The following is a 19,053-nucleotide window of genomic DNA, read 5'->3' on the forward strand; positions in this document are numbered from 1 at the left end:
TTGTGAACCACATCAGTCAGATTCAATGCAGTTTAGAAATGTCAAACCAGCTCCTCGGCCCTTTGGCCGAGGAGCTGGTTTGACATTTCTAAACTGCACTGAATATGATCAGTCCATTATTTTCAGAAATCACCAGTTCAGAAGGTTTCGGTATTCACTTCTGCACTCCACCAGATTCTCTCTCTCTCTCGCTTGAAAGTCCGTCATGGTTGCCGACAAGTTTGTGGAACAGAAGCCCACAATCTTTACACCACAAGCTTTAGAACCATGAATTCCAAAAATTGTAGGTTAGTGCAGCATGCCAATAATCTTGTGAGGACAGCCATAGGGATCACCCATGTGTAGTGTAGGGACTACATAAATATTTAATACAAGTCGGCGCTAAGCGGTTGGATCAAGCAGCCTCAATGAGAGTACTGCTCCTAAGTGGTGCCTTAAGCAAGTCCTCCACTTCTTTGTCTCACTGTGCTGGCCATTTGCTAGTCTCTAAAATCGGCAAACAAAAAGGAAACGGTGCTTTCACTTTCAGTCTTCATCACTTTCAGTCTACAAGTCAACTCGGAACTCAAATTCTACCACGCTCACTTCAAGCACTATTTTATTGTGCGTAAATTAGATTATAGTGTACTGCGTGCCAGTTTCTTAGTGCTCTATATACAACTTCGACTTTTTATACATTAGGAGGTGACCTGTACAAAAATATACTTATATGTACGAGGTGCAATCAAAAAGTTGCGAGACCGATTTTGCAGTGTAGAAAGAGAGGGCAGCACGGTGATGCACGTGCCGCAGTCAAAGGCAGGGTAGGGACCTACGTGTCTCATCATGCCAAAGGGCGTCGGTTCTGTGAACATTTGGAGCTGTGCTAGATGAGTCTTAGTGACCCACGGACAATGGCGATTTCATCATAGACTGCAAACCAGAGCAAGAGGGAACATCAATTCTCCGTCAAACTGCAAATCTTGAACAGACCTTTGAAATTATTCCGCCGGTTTATGTCAAAAAGCAGTGAACAGTGCAAAGTGTTTTGAGTAGCACTTGCGCTTCAAGAATGGCAGAACATCACTAAAAGACGAAGAGAGGTTTGAGCAGGTTGCCCTACCTCCCTTAGTCTTTCAGTGAATGCCACAATTCACTGGTTTTTGACATAAACCTGCCGAATAATTTCAAAGTTTTGTTTTAAATTTGCAGACTTTCATGAAAAGCTGCAGTTTGCTCACCCTCGGGTTTGCAGAGTACGGTGAAATCGACACTGTGCTCGTGGTCACAAAAACCTGTGTAGTGCAGCTCCAAATGTTCACAGAATGACGCCTTTTGGCATGATGACGCAGGAAGGTCCCTGCCCTTGACTGCTGCTTTCTTCTTTTTCATGCTACAAAATAAGTCTCGCAACTTTTTGATTGCACCTTGTAGAGTGCACATCTCCAGGCGATTAAACCTGGTGGTCAAGTGGACAAACCTCGGTACTTTTGTACTGTACAATAATGGTAACTGCAAAGCAGCGCAATCGCACTGTTCAACTATGTGCCGGAAGCTCGTTGCGTCCAATGGTTGTTCTACAAGACATCGCCGTCTTGCACTGCTTGCAGATGACTGTGGAAACAGGGGCTCAGCTCAGTGACTCCAGGTACTTCAGTGCCATCAGAATCGAAGTTAGACAGTAGCCTTCCTCCCCCAGCATGTACCTGCAGAGCAGAGAAAGGACAAGGGAATGTACAGCCACATTGCGAGGCAGGTTCCGCCATAACTCGGCGAGGGCCAAGAATGTGGGACAAAGCATAACCTTGAGTCCAGTACTTGCTCCAGGGCCAGGCACTCCGAGTAGAGCTGAGGCACTGCAGACTGCACCAGGACGTAGCTCAAGGTGGGGACTAGGTCGTCGGCGCCGCTGCAGAGAGAAACAGTGTGTCCCGTAAAACTTCTGAATGGAGGAAGCATGCCTACAGTAAAGCTGCATTCACACTGGCGTTGGAATCAACGGCAAAGCGGATCTGCTCGTTTTCATCATCGTGCGAGTGAATTTGTATTGGATCTTTAAGCAGCAGCCACGTTTGCAACAGTTTTGTGAATGCCATTCAACTGTTGGTGTTGAGCAGCATGACTAAAGTATAGCAGCTTGTCAGCAGCCTTCAATAGCGGTGATGTGCTACGGAAGACGAGAATAGTTTCAGACAGCAGTGCCTCTGCCTCAAACTTTTACAATACTGGTACAATTTTAGAGCCTGCTTATGTATTGCAAAGGAAAGAATACCGTAAATTTAAATGTGGAAGTGATGTCTTTAGATTGCCATTGCTGCCACGGTTTATTAAAGATTGGAATAAGCCACCCAATCACTGTAGAAATGATACTGTTGAAGCTGTTGTTTTACATTTTTTTTCTTTTAAATTTTAAACCATGCATTTTTAATTTTATATAATGTGGTGTGAACTATTTTGTGCTCTTGTCTCTTTTGCACAAGAGACAAAAGATGGCGCAACGAACGAGCATACGGCGCCGAGAGCCGGCGTATTTAGCAGACAATCTTTTCGACTCAAAAGTGGCGTGCGTTCCGCAGGCGGCGACAGGCGCAATAACAACAAGGAACTGCAGTTTCTTGTCTGCTAAAGACGCCAGCTCTCGGCGTCGTATGCTCGTTCGTTGGCGGCAGTTGGCATCGCGACCGCTTGCGCCATCACTTGTCTCCCGTGCGAAACGGCGCCGTGTTTGAAGACCGGTGGCTTCGCTGCGTTTCCATAGGAGCTAAGCCTTTTTTTTTCTTTACTTTTTCCTCAGGTAACTTCGCTCTTTGCAAATTTTACAAAAAAAAAAAGCACCATCTGTGGGCAACGCTGCACAAAGTTGTAGTGCGATAGGTTAAGAAACCGAATTTTGCTGTCGATTTAAAGAGACTGGCCTCTCCTTGAATCAACCTGTATTTTATTTTTTCTATGTGTGCGTGGATAGCTTGCGCTAGCCCTAAGCTATTTCTCTTTGTGTGCCACTATGTCCGCAGCATACCTTCAGTTCACATAAATATGCGCAGTTCTCTCATATTATATCTCTTTTCGGCATTCAATATTCCACAAGTGTTCCGTATAAGTCTGACAAGGACTGTACATCAGTTTACTTGTCTTGTAACTTGCAATGCATTACTGTATGTGCTTCCCCCCTCCCTCCCTTCCCTTCTTGTTAACACAAATGACTCTTCAGGCAGTGTAGATATCCAAATAAATGTAAGTAGAGCAAATGCTAAAAAGTTGTGGCATGATATCAAGATTATCCAAGTATCAACTAGCTAACTCTGATTGCTTTTCACATGCAAGTAAGGGAGGGGTGAGGCAGAATAAAAAGCTCCGCTTCACATAAATGTAAACACACACATTTTTCCAAAGTTTTTCCTTGAAAACAAAAGTGCTTTTTTTCCTAATTTTTTTAAAAGCGAGGAACAAATGTTAATTGAAGCACGTCGAATTCTGTAATATAGAAGTCTCTTGCACAGATGTTTATGTGAACAAAATGTATTAGCAGATGCAACTACAGTATGTGTCATAGTATGTTTATTTTTATAACATTACATCGGTAACGAGTAAACATTCTTTTGGATTTCTTCCATTCGCTTAGTACAGATTTCGCAGCTACTATGCATGTTCCCACGAAAACGGGACACAAGGCTTCGTTAGACCACAAAGACGGGACAGCAGAGATAGACCTCTAAAATAGGACTGTCCCGGACAAAACTGGACGTCCTGTCGCCCTCAGAGTGCTCCATCAAGCTTGAATAGTTCAAATTTGGGGGTTTTACGTGCCAAACCAACGACGGGCATCTGGCAAGCCCCAGTGGAGGGCTGAGGATTAATTTGGACCACCTGGGGATCTTTTGACGTGCAACCGAAAGCTTGGTTACATGGCGCCTCCTCCGCAATAAGCCTCCATCAGATTGCGGGCACCTCGACCGGGAAAGCTTGAATAGTTGCAGATGGTAGCAGTTGCACTGAAGCTGTGCACCCTTCAAGCTTTCGGAAAGACACTATACTCGTCACCCCATGAAGAAAGCAAATTTTGCGCGTAGTTCATTTGCTGTGCAGAGTAATTCTCGCAAGATCTGGTTGTCACAGAAAAATGAGAGGCTTAATGTGCAGGTTTTGATGAAGTTAGAAATAAGTTGACCACCGGAAATTACATAACAACACTCTAATCTTTTTTTTTTTTACGATTGTTTCTGAGGTGAAAATAAGTACATAGTAGCGAGTATGGCTCCAGCTGAAATTTTCATGCCGCAGACCACATTATTGCAGCCCAGAAATTTCTGGTACTATAGGACAAGGGCTAAAACCACGATTCTAATGTTTCAGATGAGGCACTGTTCCATGTAAACCAGTGTTTTGCCCTTTGGAATGCATGCTTTACCAACAAACACTCACAGTGGTTTGTCCTGAATCCCTTCAGGGCTTGCGGGATCCATGCATATCAGCCTCACGACATACACTACCGAGGAAAAGGGAAAGAAAAAAGTGTCAGGCCACAGAGTTCCGAAGTCAACGTGCGAAAATTGCCCAATGCCAAAGGGCTAGATAAAAGCAAGGACATTGCTGGGAGCGAGCCGTCAACAATAATGGTGGAGTCGGATCCACCCGCCTCGGATCATGTTGGGCAAAATATCTCTACTGCTTTTGTTTGACAAGACAGCAAGAGCAATCAAAAGGGGCAAAAGACTGCCCAAGGGGTTTAAAGTTTGACCATTCCACTTACCAAGCACCCTTATCTTCTGGCTTGGGCTGAGCCTGGGCACAGTACGAAGCATGTGAATGGTCTCTTCGAGCACATTCTGATGATGCTGCCAAAACAATGGTGGGACGTGCATCTCCTTGGGTGTTTTCTGCGATAGCTGACCCATTACTACGGCCACCCGCTGTTCCGCCTGGGAATTCTGCAACCTGTTGGACCACTTCTGTAAGACTCAACGACGGTTCACAGTCACAACAGAGAAAACCAGAGAAATTATAGGTGGCCTAACTGGCTCAGCACCAACTCCTCCCAAATTCCAGGCAGTGTCAAAGCAACTGACCCAAAACCTGAGCGTTTTCGAAAATCAGAGCCACCTGTTTGTTCAACTGGCAATTGGATCCTCTGCTTGGGCACAGGTTCGAACCCTTTATCAGCCAGTAGAAGGTCGCCATTAGTAAGGCACGTATGCCATATACCCAGACGACGATAGTGATCGAAGTGGCCTGGATAAATTTTATGGAGGGTCTCCTATGCTACTGCTTCATAGGCTTTCACTGGTGCAATGATCAAATACAAAACCACCGTCAGCTAGGCCAGTGTTTGGCCAGAAAAAGGAAAGTTACAATTTTACAAGTTTTTAGCTCACGGCGGAAAGCGGATGAATGCACACTGAATATTATTATGAATAGCACGCAGAAAACTTGAGACATAAAAATTCATTAACTTGTTTATTTTTTAAAATTACTTTAAATACATTTTTGTTTGCAGCACCTCTTTATGGTATATACTAATGTCAAGATAGATCACAGCGGAGCTTGTTTCTCCAAGCGAGTCCGACTAGCACGACAACATGCAAAATGAATACAAGTTAGTGCCAACTCGTTCTCTTAACACAGAAAGAAAGGTCAGCTTCTTATCAAAAACTTGCCGAGCTGGCAGAGCTGAAGCACCCCGAGCCAGAGGGAGCCACAAAAAAGAGCAACGAGCGTTTTATGCGATCTCGAGCGCAGCAAACCAGACGCCTCGTCCGCGACCCCGCTGCAACTCACCTGAGGATGCCGAGAAGCTGAGGCCAGAGGGGCCAGGTGAAGTGGTCCTCCAGCACCCCGTAGCAGACGTCCCACATTTCGTCGCTCCGCAGAGACTCGAAGGCCAGCCCCAGCATCAGCACAGCTGTGCGGACCACCGAGACCACTTCCGAGCAGAGCGCAGCCTCCCCCTTGGTCCCGTCCTTGGCCACCACGCCTGGACCCATGGCATCCATTGTTTGTGCCATCTTCATCTGCAGCCCCGTCCGCTCCTTGACCAACCACTGGCTGAGCGGGTGCTTGGCGTCCCTGAAAAGTAAGCACCGAGAATGCGGCATGTTGTTCTGGCCTCCAGTCGATGTGCCCGATTGCACGAATCAGTTTTCCCACCACTTGCGGCTCATTTTTTTGTTTTGTTTTGTGTCGCAAACAGGTGATTGAGACAGGTTTTGACAATTGCAGGGCTCATAATTACTCGGGCAAAGATGAAACCTGCGTTCGTACGAATAAGGCTTCATTTCTCCCAAAAATGAACAGAAAAATAAAAAGCAGCATTGAGGGCTGTTGACTGGGGTACAGTGATGTTTTATTAATACTTTGTAAAACCCACTCCTTGCTAAAATGCCCGACGGCAATGCTAATTTTTTGTTTGTTTTTTGTAAAAAAAAAAAAAAAAAGAAATGGTAGGGGGGGTAGCAAGACTGGTTGGTCCCCCCACCATATTGTGATTTTGCTAAAACCTTCACAATCCAGAGTGCTGCTTATTAGACTTCCGAGAGGCTTAGTGGAGACTCTGGACCGAGAAAAACATTTGTTTCGCTGTCAACCATTGAGCCGGGTAATGAGTAATTCTGAGAATCCCAAAAATGTGAGTCCACTAGCGAATTACAGATTAGTAAAGATTACAATGAGAATGGCACAGATGCCGATTCACAGCCGCATAAACTGACCCCTTAGAAATTTATTCGTTTTGCAAAGCAGCAACCTTACACCTCATATGCACCAACAGGGGTAGGGGATGCCATCGGGGGGCATTTGGTCCATGATCCAAACAAGTTATTTTGTTGTTTATTTATTGAAGTATAGTGCAGGTCAAGTGGCCCAAGCATGAGGGGCAAACACATATGGAAACACACACAGTAGGGTATCAACAGAGCCATTAATATCAATGCACTGGGTATTTTGTCAACAATCCCTATAATTTTTTTTTTTTTATGCTTTACAGAATTGTTTTAAAAAAAGCCGTGAAACTTGCACTACAGCGTTCTGCGCAGGAATTATGTGGCCAGGGGACCATACTATAGGGGGATAATTGTCGAGACAAGTCGGGTTATTAGCCAAATTATCATTAATATTTTAATTAGCGAAAATAAACAGGGCATCAATTACAAACTTGGTGAACATCATCGAAAACCATTAAATAAGTAAAGTTTAGGAAGATTTGGGGCACCTGGGAGGCACGGTGGTGCCCTAAAGTTACCACTCGTACAAGGAGTGCAATGCTACTGGTGCAGAAACGCGGGTGACAAGAAACAGAAAAACTGCGCAGGTGCGTCTTTGCACCATTAGCTTTGCGCCGGTTGCATGAGTTGTAAATTTAGAGCACCATCGCACTTCCCATGCGCCCCAAATCTTTCTAAAATTATTTAGTGGTTTTCTATTACACTCAGCAAGCTTCTAATTGGAGTCATATCTATCTTCAACAATTAAAAAGTGAATAGACAAATTTTAGTGAATGAACCGACTTACGATGATTGTCCCTCTATGCGTATTATGTCCCCCTGGCTGCATAATTCACCTGCACAGACTGTATTATTATTATTAAAGTGAAACCCATTTAGAACGAACCCACGTACAGCGAATTATATTGCCCTTATCGAACTCACGGAAAATTTAAATAACAATGCATGGAAAAGGTACTTTTTATAACGAACAACATATTGGCTATATCAAACTTTTTCCCCCCAGGAAGGCTTCCAAAAACTCACGAGCAATTGCCTTTTAGCATGTCCTTTCCCCAAAAAAAGAAGTAGGAAAGAAAGAAAATTCCAAAAGCTCATGTTGCAAACAAAATTGAGCGAAGAGAAGCGATTCAGAAGGGGATAAAGCTAAAAAATACACTCTCCATGCACACACACACAAAAAAAATTTTTTTTCATCCTAAAGCGTTTGCCCACGAAGAGAAGCGATTCAGAAGAAAAGAAAAGCTAAAAAAAACTCTGCAAGCATGAAAAAAAAAAAGAAGTTTACAGCGTGTTGTTATTAGGCGGAAGTGAAGAGATGAGAAAGAAAGAAGCTCTCGCCTTACAACAAACGCATCGTGGAAGTTCGTTGAAAATGGTTTTTGCTATATCGAACTACTTGCTGTTCGTTATAAACGGGTTTGACTGTATATGCATATACAGTTATCAGCCAAAACATTATGACCACCCCTACACTGTGAATTGGCACATCTAGCTGACGCACCATCCGCTTTATACACCACTTGCTGCGGTTGCAGGGATACAGAGGGAGCATTTTGTAGACTATGTGTGCATGTATTACTAAAGGCTGCCGATTTAGGAGACTTTGACAGAGGGCAGATCATGATGGCGTGACGGCTCAGAACAAGTGCTATCTCGGAAACTGAAAATATTGTCAGGTTCTCACGAGCTGCTGTCGTTAGTGCCCATCAAAACTGGAAGAATGACGGTGAAACTGTTAGTAGACGCCAAGAGGTTCCACTCCTCGTCATCACAGAATGGAGACATTGAAAGTTTTCACCGCTTGGTGAAGCAGAATAGGCAGCTTACCTGTGGCTCAACTGACACCTAGATACAATGTAGGTCAAGGTACAAGTGTTTTTGAGCACAGTTAATCGGGCTTTAATTGATATAGGACTCAGCAGCAGACGACCCTAGGAACTGTTTTGCATGCCGAAGGTGAATCAACACGGTACTAAACAGGTGGTCATAATGTTTTGGCTGAACAGTGTAGTAAGACTGAAAGGGAACCGCCATTGAGCAGCTCTTCGACTAAGGGGGGACACTACCCCTCCCAAAAAAAAAAAGAAGAAAAATCTGCAAACAAAGTTGATTTTGAAAAATGTCATTTACATCCACCAACATCTAGAGAGTATACCCAGAAAGTTTCATTAGTTTACACTGCATAGTTAATTTTTTTATAAATCATATACAGTCCACCAATGCTAAAGAAAAGGTTGGAGCACTTCACTTTAGGAAAGCTATTGTTTGTTAGTGGGACAAAAGGTAAGACTCACTCATTGTTTTTCCTAACTGAAATTTTATGGGTCAATGCAACTGTGGAATTGTATTTCTACTTTCTGGATGTCTTTTATAAAAAATGTTAAGATTTTGTCGACGACATAAAAGGCAAAATAATTGTTTGAATTTTTACTGCAATGTTAGCATGAAATAAATTATTTTTTGGAAATTTTGTTTTCAGTTGTTCTCTCCAAGCATTCTGCTGCAGTTCTAGGGAAGAGAAACATTGGATACTACACTAGTTTTCTAACGATAGTTCTCCTAAACAAAGTCAGTGTGTTCCTGATAAAAACAACTATAATTTCTTTTACAATTCATGTACACAAATGAAACTTTGCACTGCATTCTCCCTCGCAACTGCCCTTAAGGGCACCGACTGATGCCCGCATGACATCTGCAACTCCACCTGTGCAGCTATTTTTATACATTGCCGTCTGACACAGAATACCTCTTTCAGTTGCAGAAACGGCTCATACAAGGTCATGCGCGCACACCTGTACACTAGGGCGACCATAACCCTCGGAGTAAAAAAAACTAAACAGGAGGTGAGCGAGGCAGAGGAACAAAAAAAAAGCTCCGCTACAATTCACATGAACGTAAACACGCACATTTTTTCAGAGCTCTTCATTGAGAACACAAGTGCTTTTCTTTTCTATTTATTAGCAATGGGGAAATGTTTGCAACCGAAACATGTCAAATTCAGTAATACATAAGAGCCTCCCGCACACATGTTTGTGTGAACAGAATCTATTATACTCTATTTCACCTCATGATGTACCGCAGGAAAGGAAGGATACAAGCGGGAGCTCCTTGCCCCCAGGTCAGCGGCACAAGCTCTCGTGCATTAAGAGCTGCCACCAACGCTATGAGCTCGCACTTATAGCCTTCACTCCAGTACAAAATTTAAGGTGAAACAGTATAGTAGATACAACTATATAGTATGCTTCATAGTATCATACCTGCCCAGTTCGGAAAACCAAATTCAGAAAATTTCTAAGCGAGAGCGGTTTTTAAAAAAAAAATATACAACAAATTTGTTTCAAGACAACTTCATTACATTTATATTGCATTGCTGATGCTAGCGAGATACAGCTGGGCTTTGCCATCAATCATACAACCGTATGATCACTGATCGTACAACCATACTAATTGGTCAAAATTCGGGAGTCTCCCGGCTAATACGGGAGACTTCGCAGGTATGCACAGTGAAACCCGTTTAGAATGAACCCACGTACAGCGAATTATTGTCGATATCGAACTCGCAGAAAATTTAAATAAAAATGCATGTAAAAAGTACTTTTTATAAGGAACAACATATTGGCTATCTCAAACTTTTCCCCCGGGAAGACTTCCAAAAACGCGCAAACAATCGTCTTCTAGTCTGTCCCTTCCCCCCAAAAAGTAGTAGGAAAGAAAGAAAATTCCAAAAGCTCAAGTTGTGAACAAAATTGAGCGAGGAGAAGCGATTCAGAAGAGGAGAAAGCTAAAAAAACACTGCACGAAAAAAAAAAAAAAAGAAAAAAAAAAAGATCTTTACAGTGCGTTGCTACAAGGCGCAAGTGAAGAGATCAAAACGAATGCATTGTGGAAGTTCGTTGTGAATGGTTTTTGCTATATCGAACTGATCGTAGCGTTTCATGCTGTTCGTTATAAACGGGTTTGACTGTAGTATGTTTATTTTTATAACGTTGCATCTCTAACAAGTGTAAATTTTTTCTGCTTTCTTCCATTCGCTTCAGCACTGATTTCACAACCCATGCATGTTCCCACAAAAATAGGACACGAGGCTTTGTTAAATAAAAGAGATGGAACAGCAGATAATGAACCTCTAAAACGGGACTGGCCCGGCCAAGACGGAACATCTAGTCACCCTACTTTAAACCATAGTTCAACCTATCGGCCATCATCTTATTAATGATATCAGATGAGGCACCCTCACCCCTGAACTAGATGTTTAGACGGTGAAAGACGATGAGGAAGGACCAGAACAAAAATTAATGCTCAGACAGTACAAATGTTTTGCATAGAACTGTAATATTTCGGAAAGTTCTCAAAAGCACTCACCCCAGAATATGCATGACAAGATGCCTCGCTGCCTTGAGGCCTTTGGGATGAGACTCCACCAGACTTTGTAAATCTGGTGGCCACTCCTAAAAAAGGCGACACTTTGTCAAAATAAATTTGCTTTTAACTGCACGTTTAACTCGAAACACTGCACACAGAAACAACCTGACCTTGTGGGTGATCAGATATGATTAAGGCTACAAATCGAGACCCCAGAAAATAAGGAAAATGTGTCATCCGAGGGAAGCCTAAAAAATATCAAAATTCTGGATCACAAAGAAATTTTACGCTTACTTAAGGCACTAGTTCTTCTACCCTTTTGGAAATTAGGAGGATTCCGAATCCCAAAACAATGTTTACAACAAACAAAAAAAGGAGAAAAAAAAAAAGTAACTATTGTTTTTAAATAGTGCCCAAAGATGGAACACATTCCAATCTGTCTCAACCTCCACTTGTGCTGGCGATAATTGAGCACCGGTAGCAGCATTTTTTTGTGCTCCCGGTGCTTGAGCCCCTCACTCAATTTATGGCACTAGAGACGGCAACCATTGAGCAACAGAAATGCAGGGCCCAGTTTAATTTCTCCGGCCTCGGTGGCACATCAGTTACAGCTCCGCCCCGCCCACCCACTATCCTGGAAAAGGCGGCTGTGGGGTCAAGACAGACAGCCGCCCAGGGAGAGGATTCTCGTAACGAGACCAAAACCAGCCAAGCAAGGTCCGGCCACTCACGTGCTGGTCCTCGTACTGCAGGATCCTGGTAAAGAGCTCTCGCCTTTCCCTGTCCTCGGGAGTGGCGCACTCGCCAGCTCCTTGAAGTTTCCTGGTAGAAACAAGTCGCGTGTAAACACCGCTCGAGAGGCCCCGAGAGGCGCTTTAGAGGGCCTACCTCCAGGCCATGTCCGCAGTCCTCTTCTCCTGCTCCTTCAGCTGCCTCAGGTACTGCAGAGAGAAGGCGGGCATGCTGACCCAGAGAGAGAGCACCCATTATGCGACCCCCCCCCCCCCCCCCCCCCCCTCCTTGGCCCCCACACTCACCCCCAGCTGATGGCACTGACAAGCACGCGCTAAGAAACCAGAGTCGGCGAAAGAACCAGCGGGCTATCTCTTCAGAACCAGACAAGATCATCTAGCTCAGGGCTAAAGCCATCTGCTGATAGCGGGTTGGGCTGATAAAAATGGCCCTATCTGGATGCGGTCTCCCTCACACTCCATCTCTGTCCCTCCACACCGAGAAAGAAAGCCCCCCGTAGTCAATATGCAGAATTGGGCTGGCAATGACACCCCACTGGCTTAGACTTGTTTGGTTTTCTTCCCAGTTCCTTACAAGATAAAAGCAAGAAAATCATGCAGTCTCTTAAACAGGAACAGAATGAGAAGGCCACTGACAGCTCACCTCAGCCTGTTTTGCACGAGCCATCGTCAGATTGTCAACGAGGCGACGCTGAAGCTCCAGGCGCTACAAGAGGAAATATACAACCTCTGTAAGCGGAAGGTAAATTTATAATGCATCGAGGGGTGAGAAACTAAAGTTCTCACATACCGGGATTCACAACAAAGATAAATGCTTCTTAGCGTTTTATGTTTTAAGTGCACTTACTACGAACCCATATTCTGCACACAACGACAAAGATGAAATCAAGAAACAAAAAATTAACGAAACAGAAACAATAATGCCGGAGGTTCACTATCCATCTGAATGTTTTTTCAACTCATCCCACTGAGAGCAGGCACTGCCACAGTCGGCGACCTTTTTTTTCTTCCTTTGCGCAAGGCTCAAGCAGGTTGCAATGCAGCAACGCCAACCTATTCGACAAACTCTGTCAAAAGCACCGCCCAAAATGTTTTTAACCAAACTCAAAGGATTAAGAGCATTCTTCATTTGCTTACTGCCATACTATATACAGTCGAATCTCATTAATTCAAACACTCTTAATTCAAACTAACATAAGGTCCCATCCTATGCACCTCTATGGGAGACAGCTCCCGGTCAAGCTCTGCTTTATTCAAACAAATTTTCGGTCCCCCTTGAGTTTGAATTAACGAAGTTCGACTGTATATAAGAAATGACTAGACACCCCAAAGTTATTGCTAGAGGATGCAAATTTCCAATCATTTCTGCGATGCTCTACGGCAGTGGTTCTCAAATTGGGGTCTGCGAAGGCATTCTAGGAGTCCGTAAATGCCCTGCCCCCATTAGTCAAGCCCGGCAATAAAAGGTGTCTTTTTTTTCAAATCGGGAAGGAACATTCCAATTTTCGGGCGAGCTTTGTCGTGTATGTCTATGAGAGAAGTCTACTTCGCACAGCCCTTAGTTACATCCATTTATTAAATCATTATCATAATTACCCTTCTCCCTTCCCCTCACCATGAACGAAATCCTCAATCTCCGTTGATTCACAAGGGGTCCGCAAAACATCAATGGTTGAGAACCACTGCTCTACAGCAAACCTACTGGCAACAAGGGAGTTAAAAAGAGTCCTTCGGCATCAAAAAAAAAGCAGATTAGACCAAATCCACCTGAATAAAAAAAAAAAAAAAAAAAGTGAATTCAATTAGACGACGAAATAGGATAAAATCAGGAAGCCCAGTTCCCGAATGCATGAGCCTCTGTCACATGACTCACCAGATTCTCTTTGACAGCTGGGTCCCGCGTTCTCTGAATGAGCCTCTGATACCGCTTACAAACCACACTGTTTTCTTGTTGCACTTGCTCCATGGGTAATAGGGTAGCTGCCTTGGCATTCCTGCAGCATGACAGAGAGAAAACGGCACCTGGCGGTCATGCAACCTCTTCCAGACCTCGCCAGCTGTTTTCAACCAAGGGGCACCTTGTCCCAGTGGGCAGACACAGCTGCCCCTCGAGGCCACAAATCCTCAACATCTACCAAGAAGCTTCGAGCAGTAACGAAAACACTGATAATTTGGGGGGAGGGGAGATCCATGCACTATAACTAGGGTTCCATGTTTTCGAAGCTTTTTTTTTTTTTTTATTTTTTTCCAATTCGGGGGTGTTTTCATGGGGTTTATTGTCTCTCACAGACTTTTTCGGTATAAATTGTTTCGTGCCAGACAAGAAATAGACGTTTACCGTGACTTAGGTTGATGGGATTCCCCAACCTCCAAGATGCGCAGACATGGAAGTAACCTGTTACCAGAAACCGAATTACTTGTAATCTATTACTTTTTTTTGTAATTTAGTAATATGTCCATTACTTTTCTGATAATGCTATTAGTAATGTATTTTCTCTTTTTGGACAACTAATTACGAACACTTGCTCGTTACATTTCTTCTGTTCCGCGAAAAGGAGAGGTAGATATGGCGACACAAGCCAAGGGTCTGCTAGCGAAGAAAAAAAAAAAAAAGAAATTCATGGAAAGCACGACAGCCTGGAGTCCCCGCTCCCATGCTTGTCTGTACGCCCAGTCAGGGCAGGAAGATTGTACTGTCTATAAAGGCACGAGGCCTCAAGTTCTCAAAGACATAATGGACTGCTTCGAGCGCAGGAAATATAATGGCCCATCGAATTTTCGTCTGGGGATAGGAAAGTGCTGGTCCCCCAATATCACTCTGCACTTTTTTTTTTGTTGCAATTGTGACATGAAACAATATAGAACCCGGGGAAGTCCTTGCTTCTTTGCTACTGCATATGCGCCTGCCCCACAAACACACAAAGGCCCCTGTTCACCCCTGACAGTGCTGTAAAAGCCAAATACTGGCTGGTCCAACCAGCGAAGTGCCTCATGCCACATGACTTCGCACTAGCGGCTGCCTGCAGGCAGAAACGTTGGGGGTGCGATCGCAGCCATTTAATGGAACAGAGGAAATGCAGCATCAATCGTGCTGTTAGCTTAAACGGGGATCGGTGCTGAACCTCAAGTATCATAAGTTTTTGACAGCAGGCAATGAGCTTAGAGAGGAGAAAAGCCCAAAGGGCTTGAGACTTTGAAGCTGCATCCTATATTCTTAGAAAGGAGAATGCCGTCTGTGGACTGTGTATGCGGGGATTACCGATAACTTTAGGGAGGGGGAAGGCTAAGAATAAGCAGTGGCTGACATGAACACTGGAGTTGAGACAGTGTAGGGCAGCTCTAATTGTGTGAGAGACGTGGAAGCCTGCCGTCGCAAGAGGCTTAAAAACTGGTCTTGCCTCAGTCGGTCCTGCTCGGTTCCAAGTGTGTGAACATGTCTTTAGAGTGAAGCGTTGGTTCTGGCGAGTTTGGTGACCAAGAAAGAAAATCAAGTGGGTCACTCGGTCAGACAGCAACCTTCATCAAGCAGCAGTCTTGGAAATGTACTCAAATGCAAGTACCACATCTTGGTCTCACTGCCAGTAGGTGGATGAAACAACCCTTATTTAAGCAATATGCAGCAACCACACCGAACCACAGCATCTTCAGCGGTCTTGCAGTTTGCAGATACCGAACTCTGATTATTTCCAATGGTGCTCACTAGCATTCGTTGAGTGTTCATACCATTAAACTCTGTCTCGGTTGAACAGTGCAAGACTCATTCACCTCGAATACTTGGTTCATCCAAGACTTTATAGATTAGTCCTCCTCAAATTATTTACCCAAAATAAAAGGTAGATTCTACCGAGTGTATGTTATTTGCTTTTTATTTTCCACGACACAAATTTTGCCCATCAAACACGCGGTAGACATTGCAGATCTTTTGCGTGTTTCTCAGAGCAACGCAAAAGTAACCGAGTAATTAATTAATTACTTTTTAGGGAGAGTAATTTGTAATGGTAATTTATTACTTTTTAGGGTGGTCATTATAATTAATTGGCACTTTTTTTTTTTTTTAGTAATGGGCACAAGTGTGCTTATGTGTGACTCAAATATTTGACTGCCCAACCGCGACAATACCAACGAGATGAAAACGAGGCAATGGGCACGGTTCCAAGAGAGAGGTAGCCTCGCGGTCGGTTCAGTAGAGCCGACCGACCAACACCAAGTAAAGCTTTTCTTGTTCAAGAACACCTCCAATTCGGGTCTTTTAGGTTTTCCTCAATTTCTATAAAACCAGATCGGGGTTTATTGGTATTTTCCGAAAACACGAAGCCCTAACTATAACGCTCGTAATTTATGTCACAGGTTTGGCCTAACCATGTACACTCCACCGAAGAACTGGTGAGGTGGGACCTGTCAGAGTTTAGGCCTTTAAAAGTGACCCCCACAATTACAAATCCACAGTCAAGCATGCAACCTTCAGAGCCCAGCAAACGAATGTTTGTTGCCTTGGAAAGCGAGTGAAGCATGGGCCATATGCATGAACGCTGAAAATGGCACCTGCCAAAAGCCCTTGATTGAAACAGCCTACACATCAAGGTTGAAATAAGAGCAAGTTATTCCACGAGTGATGTTGTTTTAAATAGAAAAATTAAAGAGGCAGACCAAGAAGCAGCGGTGCAGTGCTCCTCCTGCTGCTTATTTCTTTATCTCAATCCTTATGTTTGCACTGTATTTACATTCACCTCAATATTTTGGGTCTATGGCAGACTGACAATCATATTAAGAAGGAAAGCAGAAACATACTGCAGAACATTTTGGGTAGAGTCTTAGGCTGTTGGCAGTGCCATTAAAGTCGATGAGCAAACAAATGTTGTGCAAGTTCCTAACTATCAGGTTGCCTAGTACCACCTACAGCTTATCTGCAGCTCCAGGAAAGTGAAGTGACATCCTTCATCGGCAGTGCAACCAAACCGAAAGACGACAACTGTCGAACACCGCAGCAATGCTGAACCCCTCCCCCCCGATGTCCGGATGGTACAATGATGCTAGAAAACGTGTGGTTCGAACAGCAAGTAAGACACTGCTGATATAACAAACATATTTTAGTGATGATGTAGTTGCAGGTTTTTAGAACATTTATAACAGAATTTCATTTAGAAAATGAAAAGGATAGAGGAGACTACTTACCTTACTGACTGCGTGGCAAACATAGGATTGGGGAGCAGTGCCGTTGTCTCTGATGGCTCGCTAGACTTCCGTGTGGAAGACTGTTCGTTAGAAGGGCGAGTCAACAGGCGAGGGGCCACGAAAGTAACGGGTGGAAGACCCGCCTCTCCGAGTTGGCCGCAGTCAAACGGGTCCATCGAATCAGCGCCAGGGCACGAATATGTCTGATTGAATCTTTCTTGCTCCGCATAAAACATGTTGAGGGACGTTCCTGCGCGGCATCCAATTACATTTGGCTCAGAGCAGCAAAAAAGATGAGAGGAGGCCTACCCAGAATCTTCTCCAGTCTGTCCAGGCATTGCCTGGCAATGGCAACCACTTTCTTCGCATTGTTCACTGGTACAGGGGTCTCTGGCATCCCTGTTAGGAGGGAGAAAGTAAATGCCACCCTCGACGGTAGACGCTGCAGCAACCAGTCAGCCAGCACCCCACTCACCATGAGACTGATAGTCATTCAGCAAGCTCGCAGCCACAGCCTCCAAGCTCTCCACATACTTGACATAGGCAGTCTGGAAGAGACAATGGATGCTTAAACAACATGCCCTCAGCACGACGGATAAGATCCATGCCACATAAACGGATGACGTTTTAACGAAGAGCGGTCCTTTGAGCGAATTGACGTTTTAGCGAATAACGGGGGCGCGCGCTGCATTCGCTAAAGCGTTGTTCGACCAACTGAATGGCACCCAACTTGCCTCATACTCGTTGCGGTCGTCCTGGCCGAGTGCCTGAGACACCAGCTTCAAAAGGGCACCAAAGCGGTCGCACATCTTCCTGCCCACCAAGGAACGTAGCACACCAGTTGAGCAGCGACCAGCGATAAGTCCGTCTATAAGAACAAAAATGACACCTACATTCCACGAATATGAGCGAAAACGCGCCGCATCGGCCGTATCTCAAACACCTGATTGGCCGTCACCCCGATCACGATTTTTGCTTTTAGCTTCTCACGCATCTCACGCTGCAATCGCTGCAATCGCCTGCCAACAGGTGCTGCCTAGACGAGCGTAGCCTGGCGTAGCTTCACTAGGGTGGCCTGGGGTGGCTTCACGTAGCTTCATGACACTGCTAGTGCTGCCAACTAACGGTGGGGGCAGTGGGGGGGTGGGGGCGCGGTAAACGCGAGGGGCTTTAGGCAGAAGCTAGAAGCTGTCAACCACAGTGCTGTCAACTACACGCTACAGCCAGTACAACCACAGGAAGCAGCCCTAACAACGCCGCAGCCCCGCCCTCCGCACTAGTGATTTTTGGGCCCGTGCGGTTAGGGCTCGGCACCGGCTAGGCCAAGCAATCAAGCGCGTTCTTGCCACTCGACACTCGTCCATTCTTGCTCAGCAGGCAACGCCCTAGCAAAACCCCAACGTTGACATATGCAGTCGTGGCTTCATTCGGCTAAATACAAAGTGAACGGGCCGTTTCGCAGTCGCTTTTTCATGCTCACGTACTTTGTGTTAGGATAACGTCGGAAATATCGTGTTAATGTGTCTGATGTGTCGGAAGTTTCCCAAGCCACCAGCAGAGGGTAGCAAAGTGTGCAAACTCGGCAAAAATAAAAACGCAGCAGAACCACTGAGCAGAGCAAAGCGAGCAAAGCAAGCAGACGGCAGCCGCATTCTGCCGCCAGCCGTCGCCAGCAAACAGCCTGAATTGTGCCACTTCAGAATGGCGCAGTGGCATACGGATCAAAAAAATCCGCATGAAAATTCAATAACGGGATCTAAATAGCGAAACAAACCGAAAGACAGGATACCAGAGCTCGGAGAGGGGAAGAAAGTGAGTGGTTTGGCCCGAGTGCTTCTAAAGATCCCCGGCAAACACCAAACGACGCGTAGGGGTGAAAAAGAGCCTCACAGCCAGCCCTCAGTGGGCAAACGGCAGCAACGGCGAAAAATGGCGGATAAATCCGAAGGGAGCCTCGATGGCAAGCCTCTGAGCTCGCTTCGTGTGGTAGACCTCAAGAACGCACTCCAGGAGCGCGGATTGCCCAAAGGCGGCAGCAAGAAGGAACTGGTGGAGCGCCTCAAGCTGGT

General features: G+C 44.9%; 2 protein-coding genes across 11 annotated transcripts in view; one reads left to right on the plus strand and one right to left on the minus strand.

Moving 5' to 3' along the window:
* Nucleotides 1-517: 517 nt before the first annotated feature.
* LOC8028774 (VPS9 domain-containing protein 1) overlaps nucleotides 518-19,053 on the minus strand; it is a 32,237-nt gene continuing 13,701 nt past the window's right edge. Inside the window, exons 1-16 of one of the 7 annotated variants that reach the window (XM_029986932.4) lie at nucleotides 17,928-18,059; nucleotides 17,719-17,852; nucleotides 17,460-17,532; nucleotides 17,294-17,383; nucleotides 16,985-17,234; nucleotides 14,151-14,207; nucleotides 13,686-13,806; nucleotides 12,456-12,518; nucleotides 11,949-12,001; nucleotides 11,792-11,882; nucleotides 11,061-11,146; nucleotides 5,755-6,042; nucleotides 4,730-4,914; nucleotides 4,402-4,465; nucleotides 1,784-1,888; nucleotides 518-1,685 (exon numbers count right to left, since the gene is read on the minus strand). In XM_029986932.4, coding sequence (XP_029842792.2) covers nucleotides 1,610-1,685; nucleotides 1,784-1,888; nucleotides 4,402-4,465; nucleotides 4,730-4,914; nucleotides 5,755-6,042; nucleotides 11,061-11,146; nucleotides 11,792-11,882; nucleotides 11,949-12,001; nucleotides 12,456-12,518; nucleotides 13,686-13,806; nucleotides 14,151-14,207; nucleotides 16,985-17,234; nucleotides 17,294-17,383; nucleotides 17,460-17,532; nucleotides 17,719-17,793 — 1,677 coding nt within the window. In that variant the 5' untranslated portion in view covers nucleotides 17,794-17,852; nucleotides 17,928-18,059 and the 3' untranslated portion in view covers nucleotides 518-1,609. Of the gene's footprint in view, nucleotides 1,889-4,401; nucleotides 4,466-4,729; nucleotides 4,915-5,754; nucleotides 6,043-11,060; nucleotides 11,147-11,791; nucleotides 11,883-11,948; nucleotides 12,002-12,455; nucleotides 12,519-13,685; nucleotides 13,807-14,150; nucleotides 14,208-16,984; nucleotides 17,235-17,293; nucleotides 17,384-17,459; nucleotides 17,533-17,718; nucleotides 17,853-17,927; nucleotides 18,626-19,053 lie in introns of those variants that run through there. The other 6 variants (XM_029986931.4, XM_040504861.1, XM_040504862.2 and 3 more) reach the window with 6 other exon arrangements.
* Nucleotides 18,880-19,053, plus strand: part of LOC8028776 (serine-rich adhesin for platelets) — a 32,403-nt gene continuing 32,229 nt past the window's right edge. For all 4 annotated transcript variants that reach the window (XR_005717850.3, XR_005798984.2, XM_029986958.2 and 1 more), the window contains exon 1: nucleotides 18,880-19,051. Coding sequence is in view for 2 of the 4 variants with exons in the window: in XM_029986958.2 (XP_029842818.2) it covers nucleotides 18,914-19,051 (138 nt within the window). In the remaining 2 variants the exon portion in view is untranslated. The remainder of the gene's footprint in view (nucleotides 19,052-19,053) is intronic.

Source organism: Ixodes scapularis, unplaced genomic scaffold, assembly GCF_016920785.2.
Source record: "Ixodes scapularis isolate PalLabHiFi unplaced genomic scaffold, ASM1692078v2 PGA_scaffold9__187_contigs__length_104089568, whole genome shotgun sequence".
Lineage (NCBI taxonomy): Eukaryota > Metazoa > Arthropoda > Arachnida > Ixodida > Ixodidae > Ixodes > Ixodes scapularis.